Here is a 27796-nt window from a genome sequence, read left to right on the forward strand (position 1 = left end):
CCCACCCCCCTCCACTCCAGCAACCCTCAGTTTGTTTCCTGAGATTAAGAATTCCTCATATCAGTGAGGTCATATGATCTATGTCTTTCTCTGATTGACTTATTTCGCTCAGTATAACACCCTCCAGTTCCATCCACATTGTTGCAAATGGCAAGATCTCATTCCTTTTGATGGCTGCATAATATTCCATTGTATATATGTACCACATCTTCTTTATCCATTCATCTGTTGATAGACATCTTGGCTCTTTCCACAGTTTGGCTATTGTGGATATTGCTGCTATAAACATTGGGGTGCACATACCCCTTCAGATCCCTACATTTGTATCTTTGGGGTAAATACCCAGTAGTGCAATTGCTGGATCGTATGGTAGCTCTATTTTCAACTTTTTGAGGAACCTCTGTACTGTTTTCCAGAATGGCTGCACCAGCTTGCATTCCCACCAACAGTGTAGGACGGTTCCCCTTTCTCCGCATCCCCGCCAACATCTGTCATTTCCTGAGTTGTTAATTTTAGCCATTCTGACTGGTGTGAGGTGATATCTCATTGAGGTTTTGATTTGGATTTCCCTGATGCCGAGCGATGTTGAGCACTTTTTCACGTGTCTGTTGGCCATTGGGATGTCTTCTTTGGAAAAATGTCTGTTCATGTCTTCTGCCCATTTCTTGATTGGATTATTTGTTCTTTGGGTGTTGAGTTTAAGAAGTTCTTTATAGGATTTGGATACTAGCCCTTTATCTGATATGTCATTTGCAAATATCTTCTCCCATTTTGTCAGTTGTCTTTTGGTTTTGTTGACTGTTTCTTTTGCTGTGCAAAAGCTTTTTATCTTGATAAAGTACCAATAGTTCATTTTTGCCCTTGCTTCCCTTTCCTTTGGCAATGTTTCTAGGAAGAAGTTGCTGCGGCTGAGGTCGAAGAGGTTGCTGCCTGTGATCTCCTTTAGGATTTTGATGGACTCCTGTCTCACGTTTAGGTCTTTTAACCATTTTGAGTCTGTTTTTGTGTGTGCTGTAAGGAAATGGTCCAGTTTCATTCTTCTGCATGTGGCTGTCCAATTTTCCCAACACCATTTCTTGAAGAGACTTGTCTTTTTTCCATTGGACATTCTTTCCTGCTTTGTCAAAGATGAGTTGACCATAGAGTTGAGGGTCCATTTCTGGGCTCTCTATTCTGTTCCATTGATCGATATGTCTGTTTTTGTGCCAGTACCATACTTCTTGATAATGAGAGCTTTGTAATAGAGCTGGAAGTCTGAAATTGTGATGCCGCCAGCTTTGCTTTTCTTTTTCAACATTCCTCTGGCTATTCGGGGTCTTTTCTGGTTCCATACAAATTTGTTTGGTATGAAACCAAACAAATGGTTTATTTGTTCCATTTCTTTGAAAAAAGTGGATGGTATTTTGATGGGGATTGCATTGAATGTGTAGATTGCTCTAGGTAGCATTAACATCTTCACAATATTTGTTCTTCCAATCCATGAGCATGGAATGTTTTTCCATTTCTTTGTGTCTTCCTCAATTTCTTTCATGAGTATTTTATAGTTTTCTGAGTACAGATCCTTTGCCTCTTTGGTTAGATTTATTCCTAGGTATCTTATGGTTTTGGATGCAATTGTAAATGGCATCGACTGCTTGATTTGTCTCTCTTCTGTCTTGTTGTTGGTATATAGAAATGCCACTGATTTCTGTGCATTGATTTTATATCCTGGCACTTTACTGATTTCCTGTATGAGTTCTAGCAGTTTTGGGGTGGAGACTTTTGGGTTTTCCACATAAAGTATTATATCATCTGCAAAGAGTGAGAGTTTGACTTTTTTGCTGGTTTGGATGCCTTTTATTTCTTTTTGTTGTCTGATTGCTGTGGCTAGGACTTCTTTTTTTTTTCATTTTTTTGTTTTTGTTTTTGTTTTTTTAAGATTTTATTTATTTGAGAGAGAGAGAGAATGAGAGAGAATGAGAGAGAGCACGAGAGGGAAGAGGGTCAGAGGGAGAAGCAGACTCCCCGCTGAGCAGGGAGCCCGATGCGGGACTCGATCCCGGGACTCCAGGATCATGACCTGAGCCGAAGGCAGTCGCTTAACCAACTGAGCCACCCAGGCGCCCCTGTGGCTAGGACTTCTAATACTATGTTGAATAGCAGTGGTGATAGTGGACATCCCTGCTGCGTTCCTGACCTTAGGGGAAAGCTCTCAGTTTTTCCCCATTGAGAATGATATTCACTGTGGGTTTTTATGATATTGAGGTATGTACCCTCTATCCCTATACTCTGAAGAATTTTTATCAAGAAAAGATGCTGTACTTTGTCAAATGCTTTTTCTGCTTCTATTGAGAGGATCTTATGATTCTTGTTCTTTCTTTTGTTAATGTATCACGTTGATTGATTTGTTTGCAGTCCTTTTTATGGCTGAATAATAGTCCATTCTATGAATACTACATTTTGTTTATCCATTCATCCATTGATGGACATTTGGGTTGTTTCCACTTTGGGGCTATAATAAATAATGCTGCTGTGAATATCCATGTAGAAGTTTTTGATTGAACATATGTTTGCAGTTCTCTTGGGTATACATCCAAATAAGTAGAATTAGTCATATGATAACTCTGTGTTTAACTTTTTATGGAACTACCAAACTGTTTTCCAACTGCTGTTTCCCACCAGCAATATATGAGAGTGCAATTTCTCCACATCTTCCATAATACTTGTTATTGCCCATCTTTTTTATTACAGCAGCCCTGGTGGGTGTAAAGTGAAGTCTCTTTGTGGTTTTCATTTGCGATTCATTAATGACTAATAACATTGGGCATCTTTTCATGTGCCAATCGGCAGTTTGTATATCTTCTTTGGAGAAATGTCTATTCAAGTCCTTTGCTCATTTTTGAGTTATTTTTCTTTTCATCCTTGAGTTGTGTGAGTCCTTTACATCTTCTATGTATAACGTGCATACTCAGATATTTGATTTGCAAATATGTGCTGTCATTCTGTGGGTTGTCTTTTTAACTTTATAGTGTCCTTGAAACAAAAGTCTTTAATTTTGATCAATTCTAATTTATCTTTTCTACTTTTTCTTTGATTACTTGTGCTTTAGGTGTCATATCTAGGAAACCATTACATAATCTAAGGTCACAAAGATTTATACCTATCTTTTCTTCTAGGAGATTTGTAGCTTTAGCTCTTATATTTAGGTCTTCTTTCCATTTCTGAGTGTTTGTATATGGTATGAGGTAGGGGGTCCATATTCGTTCTTTTGCATGTGGATATCCAGTTGTCTCAGCACTATTTGCTGAAAGACTGTTCTTTTCCCATTGAATTCTCTTGGCACCCCATTGAATTTTCTTGGCACTCTTTTTATAAATCAGTTGACTGTAGATGTATGGGTTTATTTCTGATCCCTCAGTTCTGTTCTACAGATCTATATGCCATCTTAATCAAAGAACACACTATCTTAATTATCATAGCTTTGTTGTAAGTTTTGAAATTGGGAACTTTGAGTTCCTCCTGCTTTGTTTTTCTTTTCCAACATTGTTTTGTCTGTTCTGATCTCTTGCATTTCTGTATGAATTATAGGATCACCTTGCCTATTTCTGTGAAAATGGCAGCTGGACTTTTTATAGAGATTATATTGAATCTACAGATCATTTTGGAGAGCATTGTCCTCTTAACAATATTAAGTCTTCCTATCCATGAACGTAAAATGTCTTTCCATTTATTTGTCTTCTTTAATTTCCTTCAGTGATGTCTTGTAGGTTTCATTGTACAAGTCTTACATCTTTTAAAAAAATTTATTCCTAGTATTTTATTATTTTTAATGCTATTTATTGTCAGGAACTGTTTTCTTTTTTTTTTTTTTTCAAGATTTTATTTTTTTAGAGGAAACGGTGAGGGGCAGAGGGGGAGGGAGAGGGAGAGAATCTCCAGCAGACTCTGCACTGAACATGGAGCCCAATGCAGAGCTCAGTCCCACAACCCTGAGTTCATGACCTGAGCCAAAACCAAGAGTCAGACACTTAACCGACTGAGCCACCCAGACACCCCTATTGTCACTGGAACTGTTTTCTTAATTGGTGGTTGGGGGTGGATTGTTCAGTGCTGTTTATAGAGATAAAGCTGACTTTTGTATATTGATCTTATATCTTGCTACCTTGCTGAACTTGTTTATTAGCCCTAATTTTTTGTGGTTTTGGCAAATAGCGATAGTGTTACTTCTTTTTATATAATTTCTTGTATTTCTTTTTCTTACCTAATTGCTGTAGCTAAAGCCACCAACATAATGTTGAATGGAAATAGTGAGAGTGAACACCCTTGTTTTGATCTTAGGGGTAAGCTTTCAATCTGTGAGCATTAAGTGTAATGTTAGCAATGGGTTTTGGTAAATGCCCTTGGATGAGGAAGTTCCTTTCTATTCTTTGGTTGTTGATTTTGCCCCCCTTGGAGGGATATTAGATTTTGTCAGTTGCTGTTTCAGTGCTTAATTAATATGGTAGATTCCATTGATTGTTTTTTATGTTGAACCAACCTTGCATTCTTGGAATAAATCCTACCAGGTCTTGGTGTTTAATCTTTTTTATATGCTACAGGATTTGATTTGCTGGTATTTTGTTGAGGATTTTATTTTAGCATTTATATTCATAGAGGATATTTGTCATTTTCTTTTCTTGTGATATCTTTGATTAACACTGACCTTACAGAATGTGGGGAATAACACTTTGGAAGAGCTCAGCTTCATTCTGATCTCTCTGGTGGCTGCCAGGTTATTGGTTTCCACCAAAAAATGTTGGCTGCTATTTTTCAAGGCTACTTAGAGTTGTAGAGTAGGGATTGAACTACGGCAAGTTAAGCCATAAAGCCCACTGTTGTGAGAGTCAGTCTTTTTTCTTGAATAAATACCCCCCAGATTGCTACAGGCCTTGGATTAATTTCCATAACTCTAAAAATTTGGATTCGGGTAATTTATGCCCATTTTCTTGTTGCTTTTATGGAGGACAGAATTTTTATTTTATTTTTTTTATTAACATAATGTATTATTTGTTTTGGGAGTACAGGTCTGTGATTCATCAGTCTTACACAATTCACAGCGCTCACCATAGCACATACCCTCCCCAGTGTCCATCACCCAGCCACCCCATCCCTCCCACCCCCCTCCACTCCAGCAATGCTCAGTTTGTTTCCTGAGATTAAGAGTCTCTTATGGTTTGTCTCCTGCTCCGGTTTCATCTTGTTTCATTTTCCCCTCCCTTCCCCTGTGATCCTCTGTCTTGTTTCTCAAATTCCTCATATCAGTGAGATCATATGATACTTATCTTTCTCTGATTGACTTATTTCATGTAGCATAATACCCTCTCGTTCCATCCACGTCATTGCAAATGGCAAGATTTCATTTTTTTTGATGGCTGCATAATATTCCATCGTATATATACACCACATCTTCTTTATCCATTCATCTGTTGATGGACATCTATGCTCTTTCCATAGTTTGGCTATTGTGGACATTGCTGCTATAACCATTGGGGTGCACATGCCCCTTCAGATCACTGCATTTCTGTCTTTGGAGTAAATACCCAGTAGTGCAATTGCTGGGTCATAGAGTAGCTCTATTTTCAGTTTTTTGAGCAACCTCCATACTGTTTTCCAGAGTAGCTGCACCAGCTTGCATTCCCACCAACAGTGTAGGACGGTTCCCCTTCCTCGCCAACATCTGTCATTTCCCGACTTGTTAATTTTAGCCATTCTCACTGGTGTGAGGTGGCATCTCATTGAGGTTTTGATTTGTATTTCCCTGATGCCAAGTGATGTTGAGCACTGTTTCATGTGTCTGTTGGCCATTTGGATGTCTTCTTGGCAGAAATGTCTGTTCATGTCTTCTGCCCATTTCTTGATTGGATTATTTGTTCTTTGATTGTTGAGTTTGGTAAGTTCTTTATAGATTTTGGATACTAGGCCTTTATAGAGGACAGAATTTTTAAAAGTCCTTACTCTGACGTTTTTGCTGATGTCCCCTCACTACTTTTTGAAATAAATTTTATTCAGCATAATCCAGTTATTTTTTTGTGTGTAAACACTTGCCTATTAAGTTACTCTAACCTGTATTACAATTTTTTATTAAAAATATGCATATTTTGTTGTTAATATTCTCTTACATAATTTATATATTTTTACTTATTTCAGTCCTTCAGTAGTGTTTACTATGTTTTAGGCACAATAGGGAATGCAGATACAGAGATGAGAATCTTCATCTTGCAGTTAGTTTTTCTCTTGATCAGAATAATCCCAAATTGCTGCAAATTGCTCTTTGTGTTCAAAATATGACCTGAGGGCGCCTGGGTGGCTCAGTTGGTTAAGCAACTGCCTTCGGCTCAGGTCATGATCCTGGAGTCCCGGGATCGAGTCCCGCATCGGGCTCCCCGCTCAGTGGGGAGTCTGCTTCTCCCTCTGACCCTCTTCCTTCTCGTGCTCTCTATCTCTCATTCTCTCTCTCTCTCTCTCTCTCTCTCAAATAAATAAATAAAATTAAAAAAAAAACAAAAAACAAAATATGACTCATTTGTTATTCATTTATTTATTCAGCTTCTATCTATTGAGCTGAATATACAAGGTACTGTTTTAGGTGCTAGGGATATATGACTGAACCAGACACACAAGTTTTCCAGCCTAGTGGACTTTACATTCTAAGGTGGAGACTGATAAGAGGCAACAAAAAACCAACCAAAAAACCTATCCAATAAATTCCATAATGTGTAGTAATGATAAGTGCTATGATGAAAAATAAAGCAGATTAAAAGTATAGGTAGGGGGGTGTTTTATAGAATGGTCAAGGAATGCCTCTCTGAGGACATAACATTTGAGCAGAGACCCAAATGAAGGGGAGTGGAATGGGATAAAGTATGTAAAACATTTGCTGAAGAGCTTTCCAGCAGAGGAAATAATCACGTGCAGAGTCCTGAGTCTATTATTATATTTTATACCTGCATATATTTTATGTGTGTATGTGTGTGTGTGTATGTGTGTGTGTGTGTGTAATTACATACATATAGTATAAGAATGGTCTTTTTTTTAAGATTTTTTTATTTGAGAGAGAGAAAGAGCATGAATAGGGGGAAGGGGCAGAGGGAGAGAAGCAGACTCCCCACTGAGCGTGGAACCTGATGACACAGGACTCGATCCCACTATCCCATGACCACAAGATCATGACCCAAGCCGAAACCAAGAGTTGGATGCTCAACCAACTGAGCCACCCAGGCACCCCAAGAATGGTCCTTTTAAATATTTTTCTAAAAAGCTATTTTCCAAAAAAAAAAAATTGTGGTTTTATAACTTTGGTTCAGTTTGATAACTGCTAAACTATTATTTGCATGAGTATCTATATGTTATTTTTGTTTCTTTTACATTTTAACTATAATGTCCCTATAAATCTGATAAATATAGCTTAAGGATTTTATATTTAATTGAAATGTGTTGTGATTTTTCTTCAAATTATTATTTACATGAATGTGTGTAAACTACATTATTTGGAATTCCAATTAGTTTTATTGTGTGTGTGTCTCAACAAAGGCTTAATGTCAATACATGTTAACTTGCTTTTTCATATCCTCCTTTTTGCAAGATTACTTCCTTCCGTTTCCTCCTTACCTCCCTTTCCTCTCCTCCCCTCCCGTTTTTATTTCCCTCTTCTGTTCCCTGTCTTCCTATCTTTGTTCATTTCTTCCCTTCTCTCTTCATCCCATCCGTTCCCTCCTTCCCATCCCTTCTCCCTGCTTCTTTTCTTACCCTCTCTTTCCTCCTTTGTTCCTTCCTCCCTCCTTTCTCCTTTTTTTCCTTTCTTCCTTCCTCTTCTTCTTTTTTTTTTTTTTTAGATTTTATTTATTTATTTGACAGAAAGAGAGAGCACAAGCAGGGGGAGCAGGAAAGGGAGAAGCAGGCTCCCCGCTGAGCAGGGAACCCAATGCAGGGCTCGATCCCAGGATGTTTAACCAACTGAGCCACCCAGGCACCCCTCTTCCTTCCTCTTCTAATTTATCCTTTTCATTTTTCCTACCATTTTCCCAATTTCCCTTTAACAGGAATAATAAAATAGCTTCCTAGTTTTTCTCTTACTCTCCTATCTATTCATTAAGCCACTGCCATATTTTAATCTCCCTAAAACACAATTCTGATCAGATCACTACTTGCTCAAAACCTTTCTGTGATTGATTGCCCTTTGCCTACCAGATTAGCTCCATTATACTCCTTGACCTCCAGTGGAACTAGTCTATTTAAGAGTTCCATAAATACATTCCATGTTTTTTGCTTCCATTTCTTTTCTCCTATTATTTCCTTTGCCTGGAATGCTTAGCCTCCTACTCTGCCCTTTGCAGACTTACATACTTGGAGACTCAATTACATGTCACCTTTCCTTTTCCCTTATTGTTGTTATCTGTGAGTATCTCTTCTCCTGTTCCTCTACAAGTTTTTCAAAATAAGGGCCTTTGTCTTCTTAGAATTCTTTGAATGTTCAAAACAGCAACACAGTGCCTTGCTGTGGCAAATATTTGGTAAATTTAACTGGTTTATAGCAATATTTTTCACTTACCAAAATTCCTATTTTCTTGTTTTTAGTTAAAGAAGAGTGTAAGAGTCCTAAAACTGAGAGTCGATTACAAAAACTGTCAAATAAGCAGGTAAGCTATCTTAAATCATATTTCTAGTAGCCAACTTTTTGTTACAATTGGTAGCTCTGTGGCATCTGAATTTTGCAGCCCAAATCCATAAGGTGGGGGCTCCTGGGTGGCTCAGTCATTAAGCGTCTGCCTTCGGCTCAGGTCATGATCCCCGCATAGGGCTCCCTGGTCAGCGGGAAGCCTGCTTCTCCCTCTCCCACTCCCCCTGCTTGTGTTCCCTCTCTTGCTGTGTCTCTGTCAAATAAATAAAATCTTTAAAAAAAAAAAAAACAAATCCATAAGGTGTGTGACAAGGAGGTTGCTGAAGTATAGCAACTGCCTGACTTGGATGGGAGGTTACACAACAGAGTCAGGATTTGGCATTATACACACACACACACACACACACACACACACACACACATACACACATATATTTAATAGTTGGGTGGCCTTGAGCAATTCACTATACCTCTCACAGCCTCAACTATCTTCATCTTTAAAATGGAGTAAAAATAGATCACTTGTCTCACTCCATATATGTGGTCTATATATACATACCGTACCTGCATACATACGAACATACTTACATACATGAATGTATGTATATATGTATAAAATATGTGAAAATATGTGTATGTATTCAGTGAATCATTTAGAATCAACATAGCAAAGTTAACGGTTAATTTTGTGGAGTAGCTTGGTAGGAGGAAGCTGAGATCATTTGTTTTACTTTGTATAGTCTCTGCTGATTGATAAGGAGAATATACACATTTTACAATCAAAGAATAACAAATTTTTACTCCAAAAACATTCACATACACTTACAGTATATGTATTTTCTATATGCATATTATTGTCATACGAAGTTTTTAAAAATTAGATCTCTTATAAGCTAGTAATGTATCAAATTTATAAAAGACATCTTAGCAGAATATTCAGCACATAACAGGGTCTCAGTAAATGGAACCCATTAATATTTAGATACCAGGAAATGGTTGACTTTTAAGGCCTCTTTTTCTGAAACTCTTAGCTGTAATTTCCTTTCTTCTAGAGAAGGGATTTATAAACTTTTTTATGGATTCTTTCTCAGAATAATTTTTTTTTTAAGATTTTATTTATTTATTTGACAGAGAAAGACACAGTGAGAGAGGGAACCCAAGCAGGGGGAATGGGAGAGGGAGAAGCAGGCTTCCTACTGAGCCAAGAGCCCAATGCCGGGCTCGATCCCAGGACCCTGGGATCATGACCTGAGCCGAAGGCAGACGCTTAACGACTGAGCCACCCAGGCGCCCCAGAATAATGTTTTTAATGCTAAAATAAAATACATAAGATTTGAAAGAAAATTAATTATATTGAAATACAATTAGAATCACCTCTATTGCCTACATTCATAATTGAAGGAAAACTTCTAAATTCATATAGAAGTTAATGAAGATAAAGATCTAAGTTTTTTCCTCATCCAAGTTTATAGGTCCCCTTCTTATGATGTAAAAGAAAATGGCACATAAAATATTGGCAGCAATTTATTTACAACACTATTAAGTAACAGCTATTTTATTTGCACAGAAAGCTCATTCTTACTCTTTTATAGATGCTTGGAGGGCCTGCCAAATGTAATATTAAGCTATTGAAGAGAAATGAAAGTGCAGGAGTCTCAGAAAACCAGAAGGTTGTGACCAGTTACTCAAATGCTATTGATAAGGTAAAAGACCATTTATTCAATTTCTCTTCTCGAACTCTACTGGGAAGATGATTAAGTGAACATTAAATGATCATTTTTGTACCTAAAATTCTTAACTTTTTCCATGTCCTTATATTTTCATCTTCATGCACAAAATATTTATTCTTTTAGCCTAACCCTGGAATTGAGAACTTTTTAGCATCCTTGAATATCTCCAAAGAAAATGAAGTACAGTCATCTCATCATGAAGAGCCTCCAAGTGAAGAACTTTTGTCACCACAATCATTTGCTATGGTTCGTATTTTGTGGGAGCTTTTATACTATAGTAATTTCACTGTTGTGGCCTATGCGTACATACCCCATGCAACTGTTAAACAGTTTTGTCTCCCGTGTACTGGTGTGTTACATCATTATTGTCATTTTGTGAGGAAAACCAGGCTGCCCTGGGCAATTTAGCTGTCTGGTTTTTTGTTTGTTTTCCTCTTTAAACCATATAGCTCCCTTGCTTTTCAAACATTGCTACCAGGCAATTTGGTTAGGTTAAGCAAAAGGATTAAGTATTGTTTCTATGGCAGGAAATGTGGGTATTTTTTTTCAACTCTAGACTGTTGATTTCACTTAACTCTTATCTGAATGTAGTTACCATCTTAATTTTTAACAATGGAACTCATTAAAAGAAGGGTTTATAAGCTCTGTAAGTCTAATGTTAACTTTTCTCTACCTACCCCACCATCTCCATACCATTTTCAAAACAGAAGGGAACTCGGATGCTTAAAGAAATACTAAAAATTGATGGCTCTGATGCTGTGGACCATAAAAATGAAATGAAGCAGTTTGGTAATGAAGTCACTGTTTCCTGTAATAGAAGAGATGAATATGGACCTTCCTCCCAGGCTAAACAAAATAAGAAATTAAGTACGTAAACTAAGTACTATTACTAATAACCAATATCATTTCAAAACTGCGATTCATTTGGGGTTTTTTTGGTCATGTGCTTTTTGAAGATAAAACTACTTACATTTTTTTTTTTTAAAGATTTTATTTATGTATTTGACAGAGAGCGACACAGTGAGAGAGGGAACACAAGCAGGGGGAATGGGAGAGGGAGAAGCAGCTTCCTGCCGAGCAGGGATCCCGATGTGGGGCTCGATCCCAGGACCCTGGGATCATGACCTGAGCCGAAGGCGCCCCCAAAAGTACATACATTTTTAAAAGAGCATAATTAAGAGTAACAAATAAGAGTATAATTTTTATGCTTGTGTCATTAAATAGTAATATAACTGTAACCAATAGATCTGTAGTCCCTGTCTTGTGATTAAATTGTGCTGTTGCAGATACTCTGTAGTACCCAAACCTAGAAAAGTTTTCACATTCTAGTTTTTTTCTCAGTAATTTAAAAACAATTATGTAACTTTAAATACATTATTTAACTTTATAAAGATTTTAAGATTTTTTTTCTATTTACAAAATGAGAATAACATTGCAAATGACTTATGATAATTATATGATACATATAAAGCAGTTAGCACTGTGTCTGGCATATTATAGGTACCAATAATTGATATCAATACTATGTTACAGTAGCTTGACCAACATAAAAATAGAAAAAGCTATAAAATCAATTAAAAATAATTAATAGAGGGGTGCCTGGGTGGCTCAGTCAGTTAAACGTACAACTCTTGATTTTGGCTCAGGTCATGATCCTCAGGGTTGTGGGATCAAGCCCTGCATCAGGCTCTGTGCTGCGCAAGGAGCCTGCTTGGGATTCTCTCTCTCCTTTACCCTCTGCCCCAACCCCCTTTCTCTCTCCCTCTCTTAAAAAAAAAAAAATTAAGGTAGACATTGGAAAGTAGGTACTTATCTTAAAACTGTGAAGCCTGTAGCATACCATCTGGCACATGGCCAGATTTTAATACACGTCCATCATTGCTTCTACTCTCTGTGTCCCCTATACTTTAGTATTTTGCCTGTGTAAATTATCTGCAGAAGTCTCCTAGGAAGAATGACTAATATAAAAGTAAGTGGGGACAGAAGTTTCTAGAGGTAAAGAACATTTTGAAATAAACCGATAATGAGTTCATTAAGGATCAAAATCAGAGCTTAGCTTCGTTTATTTTCTATTTTAGTGAATATTAGAATAAATAATTTAAAATTCCAGTAACTATTAGGAAACTATCATGGTGACATACATGCTCTTAAAATAGAACAAAATAAAAATTTTAAAACAAAACTGGAAAAAGATGGTTCCACTGTAATAAACAAGTAACTTTATTTCAGAATAGTGAAGAATATCATATCTCTTAGAGTCAAGAGCTCAGAATCCAGCCCAAATTACAGAGCTAATAAGTTCTGTGACTTTGGACAAGCCACTTACCTTTTTTTAATCTTTAATAATAAGAGACTTAGTTTCATTCTTCACTGGGATATATGCTCTTGTTCTGTTTTTGTTGATCATAAAGAAAGTGAACTTTTAGAATGTTTTTATCATCATGTATGATTAATCAGTTATAATCATCTAAAAATCTCTATTGAATTCTTGGTAATTTTAGGAAATACTAAATAATTCCTGTATTTGCTTCATGAGAGATTCCTCTATTTTTTTTTTTTAAGATTTTATTTATTTGAGAGAGGGTGAGAAACAGCATGAGAGGGGAGAGGGTCAGAGGGAGAAGCAGGTGTGGGACTCAGTCCCGGGACTCCAGGATCATGACCTGAGCTGAAGGCAGTTGCTTAACCAACTGAACTACCCAGGCGCCCCAAGAGATTCCTCTTTTAACCTTTTAACAATTTTCTGCTTGCTATCTATAAAACCCTATAATAATCACACAGTTCAATATGTAATTTAATATATATATATATATATATATATATATCCTTTTCTGTTTTTTGGTAGCATCTTATATGAATAAGCCTCACAGTACTAGCGAATACCATAATGTTCAGTCTATGGACCATGTGTGTTGGCCTGCTCCCAGCCATATCCCTCCTGTGTCCACACCAGTAACTGAACTTTCTCGAATTTGTTCCCTTGTTGGAATGCTACAACCAGATTTCTCCTTTCTTAGAACACCACAGGTATAGTATATTACTGTTACATTTATATAACTTCTTTAACACTGAACTTAAATAAATTGACTGAAAATCTTTGGCAAAAATAATATAATGGAGCTGGGTTTTTTTGTTTTTTTTTTTTTTTACTTTATGAGCAGCATAGATTTTTACTTCCCACTATTGCTCACTCATATTTATGCCAGAGCCCACAGAGATGCTGACAGAGAAACCTGGGCACCATGTACCCTGGACAGATTGATAGAGCTAGGGATCTTGGTCTACAGCAGTAGTTTTCAAACTTTTGGCCTCATAAACTCCCACTTTTTTTTTGAAGACCCCCCAAATTTTTGTTTACTTGTGTTATGTCCTTATTAACTCTATTGGAAATTGAAACTGAAAAAAATTAAAAATATTTATTAAAAATAACTTCAAAAATTTAGGAGTAGCACTGCTCCACAGTTTTGCAAATCTTTTCCATCCCTAGCTTAACGGAAGAACTAGATTCTCATATCTGCTTCTTATTATCAATCTCTTATGATATGTTTTGGTTGAAATACCTGAAGAAAATCTGGCCCCAAACAGATTGATAGAGAATGGGAGAGAATTTTAATAACCTTTTCAGATAATGGATATTTTTTGATACTACATTTAAAAGTGGTATTTTCTTAGAAGTTAGTTGCAATGTAGAATCTAAAGCTATATCAGTGACTTTTCTGTCCTCTGTATGCTTGTGAGAAACTAAGAGTGGAAAGGGCAAATAGCACCTTAATATTATTATGAAAATACTTTCGACCTCAAGGACCTCCTGAAAGGGTTTCAGGCTCCCCAGACTGCACCTTGAGAACCACTTACTACAGGAAAGGTTGTTTTATCCTCTTTATATCCAAGTTCTTGATACATTCTCACCTAAAACAGAAAGCAATCTTAAACTAATATTATTACATAAAAATGGCTACCTTTTTAAAAAAGAATTTTAAAAAAAATTTTTTTTGAAGAAAAAAATGTATAATAGAGAGTTATAACTTAAATGTGAATGTAAAATTGGTCATTACCACTAAGTCTTTTAGATTTTGGCAGTTAATTCATATTAATGAAATATCTGCTATTCGGAGGACAGTGTAAAGCACGAGTCAGCAAATTTTTTTTTCAAGGGCCAAATAGTAAATATTTTAGGCTTTGTGGTCTCTGTCACAGCTCCTTAGCTGGGCTGTTATAGTATGAAAACAGACACAGGCAATACATGAAAGAATGGACTTGGCTGTATTGCAAAAAAACAAACAAAAAATCTTACTTACAAACACGAGCAAAAGGCCCAGTTTCCAATCCTTGGTATAAAGAAAAATTTTGTTGGCTTTCGTTTGCATTAGGATTCTTGACCCTTCAGCTAGCTTAAAGAGCATTTTATTTTGTAAACATTGCAAGATAAGGAAACAATTCTAAAGTTTTTGCAGGGCAACCCAAAACTAAATTGATTGCTGTTTTGAATTTTTGAATTTTTTACAGAATGTCACATGCTTGTTTAGACTAAGGTTGGGGGGGAGGAGGTCAATGTCCTAGAAAGATAACTTCATAGACATTCATATTCTCTTTTTTAGACAATGACAGTTTGCCAGGTAAAATTATCTAATGGCTTACTGGTACATGGGCCACAGTGCCATTCTGAAAATGAAGCCAAGGAAAAAGCCGCACTTTTTGCTTTACAACAATTGGTAAGAATTGATCATGACTTCTCTACTAAACTTTCAATTAATCTCTATAGATGTTTTGGTTGCATTGTCTTCTAACTTTTAAATACTTCCATAGGGCTCCTTAGGAGTGAATTTCCCTTTGCCTCCACCAATATTTCCAAATTATCCTCCTGCTGTACCACCCGGAACCGTTCCCCCTGTTTTTCCTCAACCTACTGGTAAGGTATTTGGCTCTTCTGATTATTTGTTATTGGGGCACCTGTGTGGCTCGGTCGGTTAAGTGTCTGCCTTTGGCTCAGGTCATAATCCTGGAGTTCTGGGATCGAGTCCTCATCGGGCTTCTTGCTCAGTAGGGAGTCTGCTTCTCCCTCTCCCTCTGCCTCCCGCCTCATGCTCTCTCTCTCACTTGCTTTATCTCAAATAAATACAATCTTTAAAAAATAAAATAAATATTTGTTAATGAGTTAACTGTTTTTAGAAAGTTATTTTAAGAAGCATCATTTTGAGAAAACCAAAAAATTTCTTTAAATGTCTAAGGAATGTAAGAAGGAATTGGGAGAAGTAAGTCTGAAACCAGAGCCTGCAGATTCATCTAGAAATATCATCCCCCTTCTACAGCTTCCAGTGTGGCTAAAGTAGGCTCTTCTTTGTTCTGGGCAGCCCCTTATTCCCCAGTAGCTGCCAACAGATGAATTTGGGTTTAAGTCAGACAGACATCAAAACACAGGTGGGGAAAGGGGAGAGAGAACAGAGGTGGAAGGGAGGGAATAAACAGGTAAGGCTTTGAAGCTGTGGGTATGAAACTGCCCTTGATGATGAAGGAAATGAAGAATGAAGGAGTTTTTAAGCTTACTGTGTATCTCTTAATATTCTCTCATAACTGTCGTCCTCCTTCAAATGTAGAGCCTGAGTTATCAAGCAGGTAGCTCCCTGCTTCCTGTAGCCATTTGGGGTCTTCCTGATGTTCTGAGGGAATGAAAAGGTCACTGTGGAATCAGGATGGTTTTTTGTCCAGGCTCTTTTATTAACTGACTTTGAGAAAATCATATAAGTTCTTTGGAACTCCATTTTCTTATTTATGCTAGACTGTATCCAGGATTTCTTTGAGACTACCATTTTGTAATTTTATGATTCTAAATCTTTAGCTCATTAAACATGACTTTTATCACCTCTTTTTCCTAATAGCATTTGGCTTCTTTATATCCTAATCATTATCATTTTAAAACCAATCATTTGTTTATTTCAAGTTTAGAAAATTTCTGAGCCTACTGTGTGCCAGGTATTATTCTAGGAGCTCTATATATCTAATCTTCACTACAAGCATTAGAAAATTTAATAATGCTAATTAAACAAGTTATCTCTTCTCTTTGCTCAAACTATATGAAACTGAACAGTAAGTGATTTTAAAAGCGTAAACCTACAAGGACAGAGAGGTGAAAGAGGAGATACCAGCAGGTTAGAAATTTGAAAAGAGTTTGTGATAAAAGCAATTGAAGGAGTAGAAACTAATTTCATAGAGCAGTGGTAAGTCATAAACTAAAGTATCTTAATGAGTTGATGAGCAGCTCATCCCTCACAAATCCCAAGAGATTCAGAACTTGGAAGTGTCAGAAGCTATCAGAGCTTCCAGTGAGGCATGGGCTGAAAAGAGGAGGATTGTTTCAAAGTCCGTATTTGGAGGAATGCGACTCCCCCTCAGATCCCTCCCCCGCACAGCCAGGCAGCTGCCTCTTCAGGCAGAGCGCTAGAGGTATGTTCTCCAGAGGGCTCCCTAAATACGGGGACACCAGGCACAGAGTAGAGATAGAAGGCTGAAAACTGATACTAAGGTAAAGCTCCTTTTCCCCAGCCTATTCTCAGTTTGTAGCCAGCCATAGCTCAGATAGGAAGTGGGAAGATGGTTCTTTTCAGAAACTTACTGGACTCTGAAGAAAAGACCTGGTGACTTTTGGAAGATATTCCATCGAAAAGGCTGCTCACTACCAAGTAAGAAGTGGATCTCTCTAGGACTGTTCTAGAGAGAAGCCCTCAAGTCATGTAGCCCCTTAACACAAACACTGCTTCTAATCACAGTTTTAGTGCCTTGCTCTTTAATATGAATAGATACTAGACTGTGAGAGATCCTGAACATTTTGGGGAAATCTCTAAAATTAAATGAGAAAGCCCAAAGTAAAGAGAAATGAAAGGGACCTAGAAATAGAGGTAATGTAGGAAATAAGACTTCAAAGATAGCTCATAGTTAATATACTTAGATAAAACAGTATTGCAACCAAAACATAAGAAAGAACATAAGGGGGAGAAAAAGACTAATTGGAGAATAAGAACTAAATTGTTAAGTTGAAATTTTAAATTCAATAGATAAAGCTTTAGCAAAGCCGAAGAAATCTCAGGAAGAACCAGAGAAAAACTGGAAAATCAGAAAGAAGGGAGATTTAGAGGAAGAGGACAAGATCCAGTAGCCATCTAATTGGAGTTCCAGAACAATAAACCAGAGACAAACGGAAAGGAAGAAAGTATCAAAGAAATAAGATAAAAACATTTCCTGGACTAAAGGACATGCAACTCTAAATTGAAAGGGCCACCAAATGCTTAGCACGGTGAATGAAAAGAGGTAGAGATTGCCTTGAAATTGAGAATACCAGTGATACAGAGGATGTCTGAAGAGAACTGGGAAGTATTTGAGCATTGAATACATCAAAATTCTGAGGCAAAATTAAGTTTTATCATAGATTTCTTTGTATAGCCGAACTATGAATCTAGTGCAAGGTAGAATAAAGACATTTTTAGACAGGCAGATCTACTTCTTATGCACCCTTTCTTAAGAAGCTAGAGGATTGGAGCGCCTGGGTGGCTCAGTCGTTGAGCGTCTGCCTTCGGCTCAGGTCATGATCCCAGGGTCCTGGGATCGAGCCCCACATCGGGCTCCCTGCTCCGCGGGAAGCCTGCTTCTCCCTCTCCCACTGCCCCTGCTTGTGTTCCCTCTCTCGCTGTGTCTCTCTCTGTCAAATAAATAAATAAAATCTTTAAAAAAAAAAAAAGAAGAAGCTAGAGGATTATAAACAAAGTAGTTGTAAGAGAGGGAGAGAAAGAAAAGGAGAAAGAAAAAAGGAAGACACAAAGAAAGAAAGAAAAAAGAAAAGAAAAAACCGTGAGATACAGCACAAGAGATCTCTTATACTTACGCAATGAATGGAAGTCCCAGCATGTCAGCTGCTCAGCAGGTCTAGAAAGTAGTCCCAGTTGAAAGAGAAGAGGTGGGGTCTTGGAAGGTAAGATAGTTATCTGATAAATGGGTGGCATTTGGAAAAACATCAAGGCTAAGTACATAGAAGACTAAGAAGTTTTAAAAAGATAATTATTTTTAAAAGAGTAAAAAAAAGTTTTACAAAAGAACATAATCAGAGTACCCTGTTTGGCTCTGCAATGACAGTATTTACACAACCACATACTGTAAACCCCTCTTATATATTTAAACAAATATTGTGATATGTTTATATTGGAAGGACAGAGCTAGTAGTAATAAATAATAAAAATAATAAAAAATTGTTTTATACAACCGAAGGCAGCCGCTTAACCGACTGAGCCACCCAGGCGCCCTAGTCATAAAATTTTTATGACTAAATAAATCTGATGTTTTCATATAGCTCAAGGGAGTAAGTTCACTGTGACTTCCAAAATCTAATTTGACAGGCTTTTCACTTTCAAAAATGAACCCAGTAACTATATATACATTTTTAGTATAACTAGTATAATTATATGCTGAACTGACTGAGCCACCCAGGCGCCCCTATTTATTTATTTTAGGGAGCCTGGGTGGCTCAGTTGGTTAAGCTACTGCCTTCGGCTCAGGTCATGATCCTGGAGTACTAAGATCGAGTCCTGCATTGGGCTCCCTGCTCGGTGGGGAGTCTGCTTCTCCCTCTGACCCTCCCCCACCTCTCATGCTCTCTCTTTCTCTCAAATAAATAAATAAAAGTCTTTTTAAAAAAAGATTTTATTTATTTGAGAGAGAGGGAGAGAGAGAGAGCACCGGTGCCAGCAGGGGGAGGGGCAGAGGGAGAAGGAGAGGGAATCTCAAGCAGACTCCACACTGAGTGCAGAGCCCGACATGGGGCTCGATCTCACAACCATGAGATCATGACTGAGCTGAAAGCAAGTCAGAAACTCAACTGACCCAGCCACTCAGGGGCCCCAGGAATCTGTATTGTTAACAAGCTCCACAGGTGGATTTTTATGCAGTCACTACCAGTGCAGCATTTGGGAACTACTACATTAAGTGACAAGTTTGGGACATCTGGGTAGCTCAGTCGATTAAACGTCTGACTCTTGATTTCAGCCCAGGTCATGATCTCAGGGTCGTGGGATAGATCCCCACATCAGGCTCCACTTTGGGCATGGAGCCTGCTTAAAATTCTCTTTCTCGGGGTTCCTGGGTGGCTCAGTCGTTAAGCGTCTGCCTTCGGCTCAGGTCATGATCCCAGGATCCTGGGATCGAGCGCTGCATTGGGCTCCCTGCTCCGCGGGAAGCCTGCTTCTCCCTCTCCCACTCGCCCTGCTTGTGTTCCCTCTTTCTCTGTCTCTCTGTCTGTCAAATAAATAAATAAAATCTTAAAAAAAAAAAAAGATTCTCTTTCCGTCTCCCTCTGCCCCTCCCTCCCCTCTAAAAACAAACAAAATCGGATTTTCTTGGGTTCCTCAAAAAATTAAGAATAGAGGTACCATATAATCCAGCAATTCCACTTCTGGGTATTTACCTAAAGAAAACAAAAACACAGGCGCCTGGGTGGCTCAGATGGTTAAGCATCTGCCTTCTGCTCAGGTCATGATCCCAGGGTCCTGGGATTGAGTCCCACATCGGGCTCCCTGCTCCTTGGGAGCCTGCTTCTCCCTCTGCCTCTCTCTCTCTCTCTCTCTCTCTGCCTCTCATGAATAAATAAAAAAAAAATCTTAAAAAAAAAGAAAACAAAAACACTAATTCAGAAAGATGTATGCACGCTTATGGAAGAAACCTGAGTGTCCATCAAAGTAAAACAGAAAAACAAATGCCGTATGATTTCATTTATTTGTAGAATCTAAAACAAAACAGAAACAGACTCATAAATACAGATCAAACGTGGTGGTTAGAGGAGAAGGGAATGGGGGGATGGGCAAACAGGTGAAGGGACTAAGAGGTATAAACTTCCAGTGATAAAATAAAGAAGTCACAAAGATGAAAAGTACAGCAGAGGGAATATATTCAGTAATATTATAATAACTTTGTATGGTGGCAGGTAGTAACCACACTTACAGTGAGCACTTTGTAATGTATCTGTCAAATCACTGTTGTACACCTGATACTCATATTATATTGTATGTCAGCTATACTTCAAAAAATACAGATTCCTGGGCCCTTCTGAGTGGTTTACTAGGCCTGCGGCCTTGCCCAGGAGTCTGTATTAGACAAACTCCCCAGGTGATTCCAATACACAAATCAGTTTTGGAAACCACAATTCAGTGTACTTTTTTAAGAAACAAAATGTAATTTTTTAAAATCCTTTAATTACAAGTACTAGAATAGGAAAAAGATTCTACATGTCATATGAAAGTGATCAGAGTTCAAGACTTGAGCTTTTTTGGTTTTTTTGTAGGCTGGGATCACTATGGAAGCAACTTAGCATTGGGGGCAGGTGAGATCTTTAAGATTTCTGTCTTTGTGCCCTGGCTTTTCTCCCCAAAGGGACATAATCCTTTTATTATTTTTTTAAATAGTATCAAATATTCCTAAAGCTCATATAAGTATATGGTACTATTGGCCTTTGTAGGCCAGACAACATAAATGACAAGTTGTCTTATGTAGATAGTTCACAGTCCTAACGGGGGCTCCCAAGGTGGAATGTTGTAAGCAAAATTAATCAATCAGTCAAGTGTAGGCCCATTGCCAAGATGGGGAAAAAAAAAACCACAAAAGGGTAGCTGAAGGAGATCTTAAATTTCGGGACTTTGATGATACCCATTTTACTAAAAAAGAAATTATCCATGATTTTTAACAGCTAATATAATGCCTTCATCATCTCATCTCTTTGGCTCCATGCCATGGGGACCACCAGTGCCAGTTCCTGGGAAGCCATTTCATCATACTTCATATTCTGGGACCATGCCCATGGCTGGGGGAATGCCAGGTGGTGTGCACAATCAGTTCATACCTCTACAGGTGAGACCTGAAAAGACAATTACTATATTTTTAAGAGAGTTAATTTGTTAATGCTTAAGAACTATTGAGAAAAATTTGTTTAATTATTACTGATTGAATGCCAACCAGAAGCCCAGTACTAGTCTGGGTGCTAAGAATATATATTAATGACTGGTGGTCAGGGCGCCTGTCTGGCTCAGTCAGTAGATCATGCAACTCTTGATCTCAGGGTCATGAGTTTAAGACCCACATTGAATGTAGAGATTAAAAAATATATTTATATATATATATATTTTTTTTACATAATCTCTACACTCTACACATAATCTCTCTCTATTTTTTTTAAAAAGAATTATGACCAGCAGTGACCAGTAATAATTACAGCAAGTATTTTCTAGCACAAAGTGATTTTAAAATCAGGAATATAAATTTTCTTTATTTTTAAGTTAGGGAGAATTTTAAAATTTCTTTTAATTTCTGAAGTCTGGTTTGGAGACTATTAAGTGGAAGTCACAAGTCAGCATAATTGACAGATATTAGCAACATGGTTTATGACATTAGTTTTTTCTGTGTACATTGTTAATTAACGACACTTTTATTCCTTAAAGGTTACTAAAAAAAGGGTTGCAAATAAAAAGAACTTTGAGAGTAAGGAGGTCCAGAATTCTCAAGCTACCCCGCTTCAGACTAGCCAGCCAGGGTCTTCCATTGTCACCAAAGTGATTCCACAGGAGAGTTCATCAGCTTCCTTAAAGTCCTCTCAGATTACTCAACCTGCATCTTCTTTTCAAGCTGAAGCTGCCTCCCAAGGCCATAGTATGTCTCATCACAAGTCCACACCAAGCTCATCTTCAAGAAGAAAATCAAGAAAACTGGCCGTCAATTTTGGCGTTTCTAAACCTTCTGAATAAATTTGGTACTTGGAATTAAATTAATTTCTTTCCTTTCCACCCACCTTTTTAGAAATCTGTATCTGTGTCTCATAAAAAATTAGAGTGTACTATTTTAAAATAGTATGTTTTGATTAAAAATTTTCTTTTCAATTAAAATTTTTAATTTGTTGTCAGGCACTTTTCATGCTATATCAAATTGTGCATCTTAAACGTGCAGTTTTACATCAGTTATACCTCAGTAAAGCTGTAAAAAAGAAAAACTAAATTAAACCTTGTGTTAAAATAGTATCAGTGGACTAAGCATTAAAATGTACCACTCTAACTCGGCCTCTCATCAATAGAAGTATCCTGAACTATGAATTAGACATCATAGTGCAATAATAATAAAAAAAAATTTTACACTATTGAGGGATAATTAAATGGAGCATGAAAATTGGGCCTCAAGTGTAATCTACTGAATGTGGATTTTATTTCTCTTTTTAATGATGTGACAGGTTTGTCAGGAGAATGGCTCTTAAAGTATTTTAACTTACATTTTGTTTTCTCTGAGGGTCCTTTAGACCTGCTGTGAAATGATCACACTTGTGGTGGTGCTGCCAGTTTTGCTTTATTCTAAATTTTGTACCAAAGCAACTTTAGAATACTGATCAGAATATTTCAATTAACTGCTTAGAACTATAAATAGCAACCTAGATTTGAGCAAGTAATTACAATTTTTTAGATTATTCAAGAACCAGCATTAGAAATTTCTAATAAAATTAAGTTTCAAAATCTACAGGGTACAAGGACTACAAATTAATCTTCTAATAGAATAAAGTAAAATATATTAATCATGTTGTTAGTTGAAATAAACTGTGTTATTCTTTTGTATAGCTTTTTACCTGCTTAAACATACATGAGAGCTTCTTTGTTGGTCCATGTGTAGTGAGTGCTTCTTGAGACTGATGAAATTCTAATTTTTTAAAAAATTCTGAGGTGTGCTAAATACAGGCACAATCAGTTTGTAATGTACTTTATTTACATGACAAACGCCTGTCTCATTCTGTTTCCATATTTTTAGCTTTATGCTGAACTGTTCAGTGACTCTGGCATTTTGTCTTTGCATGTCATGTATGGGTGTGTATTGTTCAAGCTGTGGCTGTTGAAATTATTTTAGAATTTATGAAAATTTCTCAGTGGTACCAGGGCCTGAGTTTTTACATGTATACACATACACACACACACACACACACACACACACACACACACACACACACACATCCTTTAGTTTTTGTGATATGCTTATATTTTTAAGGAAGTAAGTTATCATACTTTTTTAAAAAGTAGGAACCATAATGTTTATATGGAGCTGCTTATTATTATAGCCAGTTTCATTTAACTCATTAAAAACCCTGCCATGAGTCTTAGTCTATTTGTTTTTCTTTTTTTAAATGCTTGTATTGAACTAAATGGATTCCTTTCTCTAACTGCTGATTTCAGAGTTTCTCTAAATGTTAAGAGGATATTTGTATATTAGTAGTGCCTTTAGTGTAAGAGATAAATGTTCATTATCTGTCATTTATTATAGTCATGTGAGCGTCTGTGATTTTATTTTCTGTTAATTTTCCAGATTCAGATGTTCATTGGTTCCCAGCATGTCCTTGTTGGGAATGTTTATCTGTAGTGGGATCTTGAATAATGAGGCTCAAATAATTCTCAGTGTTTGTCCTTAGTGTCTCACAAACTCTGTATTTGTTTTAAAAGGAAATCTCTATTATGAGAATACAATACAAAAAAGTTAAATTGTGATAATAGTGTTCTGTTAACCTCTTACTACTTTAAAGTGTGTTAATATTTTTCACTTTATGTACCTGTGCAAACTCCAGCATTCAAGAATTGCCTCGCTCATCACTGCTATGTGGCCCTTCTAAAAACAGTGCACAACCCACATCTTTTTTAGAGTACAAAGGAAGGAGCATGTGCCATTCTTCTGAAAACTCCACGATAACTTTCAAGCATATTGCCACTGAACCCATAAGGATATTACCCCAGTGTTTGAGCAAAGTGAGTTTATAATTCTACACGGATAGGCAGCAAAAGTGTTTTCTTTTTGTTCCTTCCTCCCTTTTTAAAAAACACATAGTATTCTAAAGGTCAAGATTGAAGAGAGATTAAAATAGGAAAGAGCTCGATAATGACTAGATTAGTGGTCAAGCCTTCATCTCTGTTCCTTTTCCTTTGTAGACCTGTTCCAATATGGGCATGAGATCAATAGGAGATCAGCAGGACTTGTGCCTCCCTGTGCAGGACATAAGAAACAGAGACTATTTTTATCTCATGATAATCTCTAGGACACTGGATTCGTTGATAGTATGGGAAACTTAGTTTTTCCCTCTTGGATGGGGCAAACTCGGACCAGTTCCAAGTTTAGAAATAGGCCCATTTGACTGTTGAATCTGCTGTAAACTTTCTGTGAAAGCTGTGGTCTCTATAGGGCATAGGAGAGCAGAGTGCCCAAATTGCTTCATGCTTCCACGTAACGGAAGAAGTTAAATCTAAATATTCTTACTCAGTAATTTCCCTCTTTTTTTTTTTTTGAGTGCATTAAGTGAATTTTGAAATTGATTCTTCTAGTCTCATTGTTCCTTGTTACAATTGCCTGCATTACCTGATCATCACCTAGTTTTATAATTTGACAAAATGTATTAATTGATTTAAACATCATGTAGACTAAAGTCTTAAAACATCGGAGAGTCAGTTGCATGAAACATTAATTTTGCCTCTGTGTGTACCTTGGTTTCAATTTAAGATGTTCTTGCTTTTCAGAGGGATAAGGAGTTCTTTTAAAACTGAAAAGATAAGGTTTGTTTTTGTTTTTGTTTTTCTATTGGTGGGAGAGATGAACTCTTTTTGATGCAGGTTTTTTGTTGTTTTTCCTTTCCTATGATCAGGTATTTGCTTTGGTTTTAGACTGTTATTTCCAAACTAATCTACAGTCTTCATTTAAGGGGAGAAGCAGTGAAGGAGGAGTTGGAAGAAGGAAACCAATTAAATAAGATATATCCAATCACTGCATTTTCAGACTCTATCTTTCTAGCTCAAGGAAATAGATAAGTTGCAGGGGCTTTTTTATTTACTCACTTTTTAATCATCTGTTCTGTTTGTATTAATGAATCATACATTTTTGTAGTGGTTGTCTAATTTTTACCTTAAGGTAGAGAAAACTGTCCAGATCTCCATTGAAGTTAGGCCTAACGTGCTTTGTCTCATTGTTCAGAGCATCTTTTTTAAAGCAACAGTGTATAATTTCCCAGCTTTTCAAGCTTGCTATCTTTCTTAGGATCACCTTGCCTCCAAAGTGTGTTTTTACTATAGAGGAGAATTAATTTATTGGAGAGATATAACTGTGACAAGCATTCTCTACTTTAAAAAAAAATTAATCACTTAAGTTCCTTTATCATTTTTCTAGAGATAGTGATAGTACTCAAACTGGCAGTGTTCTTTATATTTTGTAAGCTTTGTCAGTGGAACAGTGTTTTTCACAGGAGCTTCCTTTCCTAGTCAGGATAAAGCTTAAAATTCCAGAAATGAATATTTCAAACTGACCTGGTTTGTATTTCCATCAAACCTCTCCATATTCTGCCAGGGAGCAGTAAGAAACAGTGTTGAAACAGACAGGCAATGGTCCTGAGTCAGCAGGCATGCAGAAATGTCCCTGTTGCCATACTGAGTTAACAGCTCGGGTATCGCTCTTTTTTTGGTGGGGGGGGGAAATGTGTAAAATAGTTTTAGTAATTAAGAATATCAGCAATCTATAACTGCTTTTGTGTTTGTACGTATGTCAGTGAACCAGCAATTATGCCTTGCTCAATCAATGCATTCAGCCATCTCAAGTGCAATTTGTGATGGAGACTCTGGTTTCCAGTAGATAGTTTTACATAGTTGAACCTGTAAAAATTAATTTTTTTCCAGCAGTACATCCATTGCTATTGATTTCAGCAATTGGTATACTATTAAATTGCCTAGGCCAAATAATTAAGTTTATACAGAATTTTTAGTAATTTGAAGCCAAATTCTCATACTGTTTCTTATGAAATAAAAAGACTGAGAATTTGGTCCACAGTTTGCTTTAAGTTATTTTATTCCTTTCCCTTTGCAGCTAAGGGACGTTATCCTTTGTTTTGGGGTTTGGGTTTTTTTTGTTGTTTTGTTGCCTCAGGTCTCCTACATTTTCTTTTGCTTGCACCCAGTTGCTTCTTTGAGGGTTTTCCTCTATTTTGATATATGAATAATAAATAGTGTGCTGTATCATCGAAGTGTTCAACACTCTGTTCATTTAAACAATATAATTCATACATATATACCTTAATTCATTTCTTTTCTCACATAGCTATTTTATAAGTAACTGGACTTTTTCATTAGATCTTATACAGAGCAGTATTTTATTAAAAATTCAAAAGGGAAGACTTTTATGTGCTCATTTTATAGTTTTTGTTTTTTAAATATCTTTACATTGTCTGCAATTAAAGTGTTTTAAACTTGCATTGGAATGGACTCCGAATGTATTTTTGTGTTAAGTTGTACATTTGTAGATCTCTAGCATGAAGTTAGCCTCAAAATGTTGTGCAGAAGGATTTTAAAATAAGAGTCACTGAAAGAGTTTAAACATTATACATGTTAAATGCTATATGGATTTTAATTAAACACTTGAGAATGATTTCAAAAGCTGTTTGTTCTTGTATATTTGCATTAATATCAAAAGTAGAAACATTATTCACTTAAACCCTCTATCTTTTTATATCTGTGTTTTGAATTTATGTCATTTAGAGTAAACAGATTGGTTGGTGGAAAAAGTCTGAAGATTGTAGATTCAGATGGCCACTGTTCAGAACCTTACTCTACTTATTACTCGTTGTAAATAAGTTGTTATCATATTAGCATTGCCAAGTTATGTAAAGCCAAAGCCTCAGTTTCTTCATCTTCTAAAGGATGAAAACACTCCGTGTTGTTAATATGTATAAAGTACTAGGTACATACTAGGTGTATTACAAATGTTAGTAAATAAGGATTTGTCCTGTGTATATGAAAATCTATTAACTAACTGGGTCCCAAACACAGAGTCCTCTGGATGGTGCCAAATACCTCTATGCTTTTCCCACTGAGTCACTCTCCAGTATCTAGTTCGTAGAGTCCTCGTGCTTCACTTGGGCATCTGGGATACTCTGCTCTTTCTGTTCTTCTTTTTCCCTGTCACAATCCTCACCATCTTTTCTACCATGCAGGGGAAGGTTCTTACAGAGCCTCATAGAAAGAGGCTTTAATTTCTACTCATACGACTGGGGAATCTACAAGACTAACATCTTGCCAATATTAGCCATGTCTCACAATATAACTCTGATACATAATTTTACCAAAATCTCCCAATGGTATGGGTGGGAAGGAGTTGGAAAGAAGGGTTAAGGAGGGAAGAAAATTTCTTCCTACTATATCTGCTCCCATTTCTGCCCGATAAACCTCAGACTGCCTCTACTGTCGTACTTCACTCAAGATCCCAAGGAGCAATCACATCCTGATAGAGTATCTGGTCCCCTGATCCAGCAGGAGGCCTGTGGTCTAGGCTTACCAGTAGGGACTTAGCTATTTTTCCACTTCAATCCCACAGACTGTCAGATCCTCACACTGAGATCCATAGTAACCAC

At 36.9% G+C, this 27796-nt stretch overlaps 1 protein-coding gene across 3 annotated transcripts in view; it reads left to right on the plus strand.

The window, feature by feature from the left end:
* Nucleotides 1-26822, plus strand: part of XRN1 (5'-3' exoribonuclease 1) — a 110296-nt gene extending 83474 nt beyond the window's left edge. Inside the window, exons 34-43 of one of the 3 annotated variants that reach the window (XM_025881181.2) lie at nucleotides 8593-8654; nucleotides 10228-10338; nucleotides 10489-10611; nucleotides 11073-11232; nucleotides 13211-13392; nucleotides 14964-15077; nucleotides 15172-15274; nucleotides 20684-20722; nucleotides 21086-21246; nucleotides 21834-26822. In XM_025881181.2, the coding sequence (XP_025736966.1) occupies nucleotides 8593-8654; nucleotides 10228-10338; nucleotides 10489-10611; nucleotides 11073-11232; nucleotides 13211-13392; nucleotides 14964-15077; nucleotides 15172-15274; nucleotides 20684-20722; nucleotides 21086-21246; nucleotides 21834-22136 (1358 nt within the window). In that variant the 3' untranslated portion in view covers nucleotides 22137-26822. The remainder of the gene's footprint in view (nucleotides 1-8592; nucleotides 8655-10227; nucleotides 10339-10488; nucleotides 10612-11072; nucleotides 11233-13210; nucleotides 13393-14963; nucleotides 15078-15171; nucleotides 15275-20683; nucleotides 20723-21085; nucleotides 21247-21833) is intronic. The other 2 variants (XM_025881188.2, XM_025881195.2) reach the window with 2 other exon arrangements.
* The last annotated feature ends 974 nt before the right edge of the window (nucleotides 26823-27796 follow it).

Source organism: Callorhinus ursinus, unplaced genomic scaffold, assembly GCF_003265705.2.
Source record: "Callorhinus ursinus isolate GAN/ISIS: 27379988/994484 unplaced genomic scaffold, GSC_fseal_2.0 scaffold1, whole genome shotgun sequence".
Classification (NCBI taxonomy): Eukaryota; Metazoa; Chordata; class Mammalia; order Carnivora; family Otariidae; genus Callorhinus; species Callorhinus ursinus.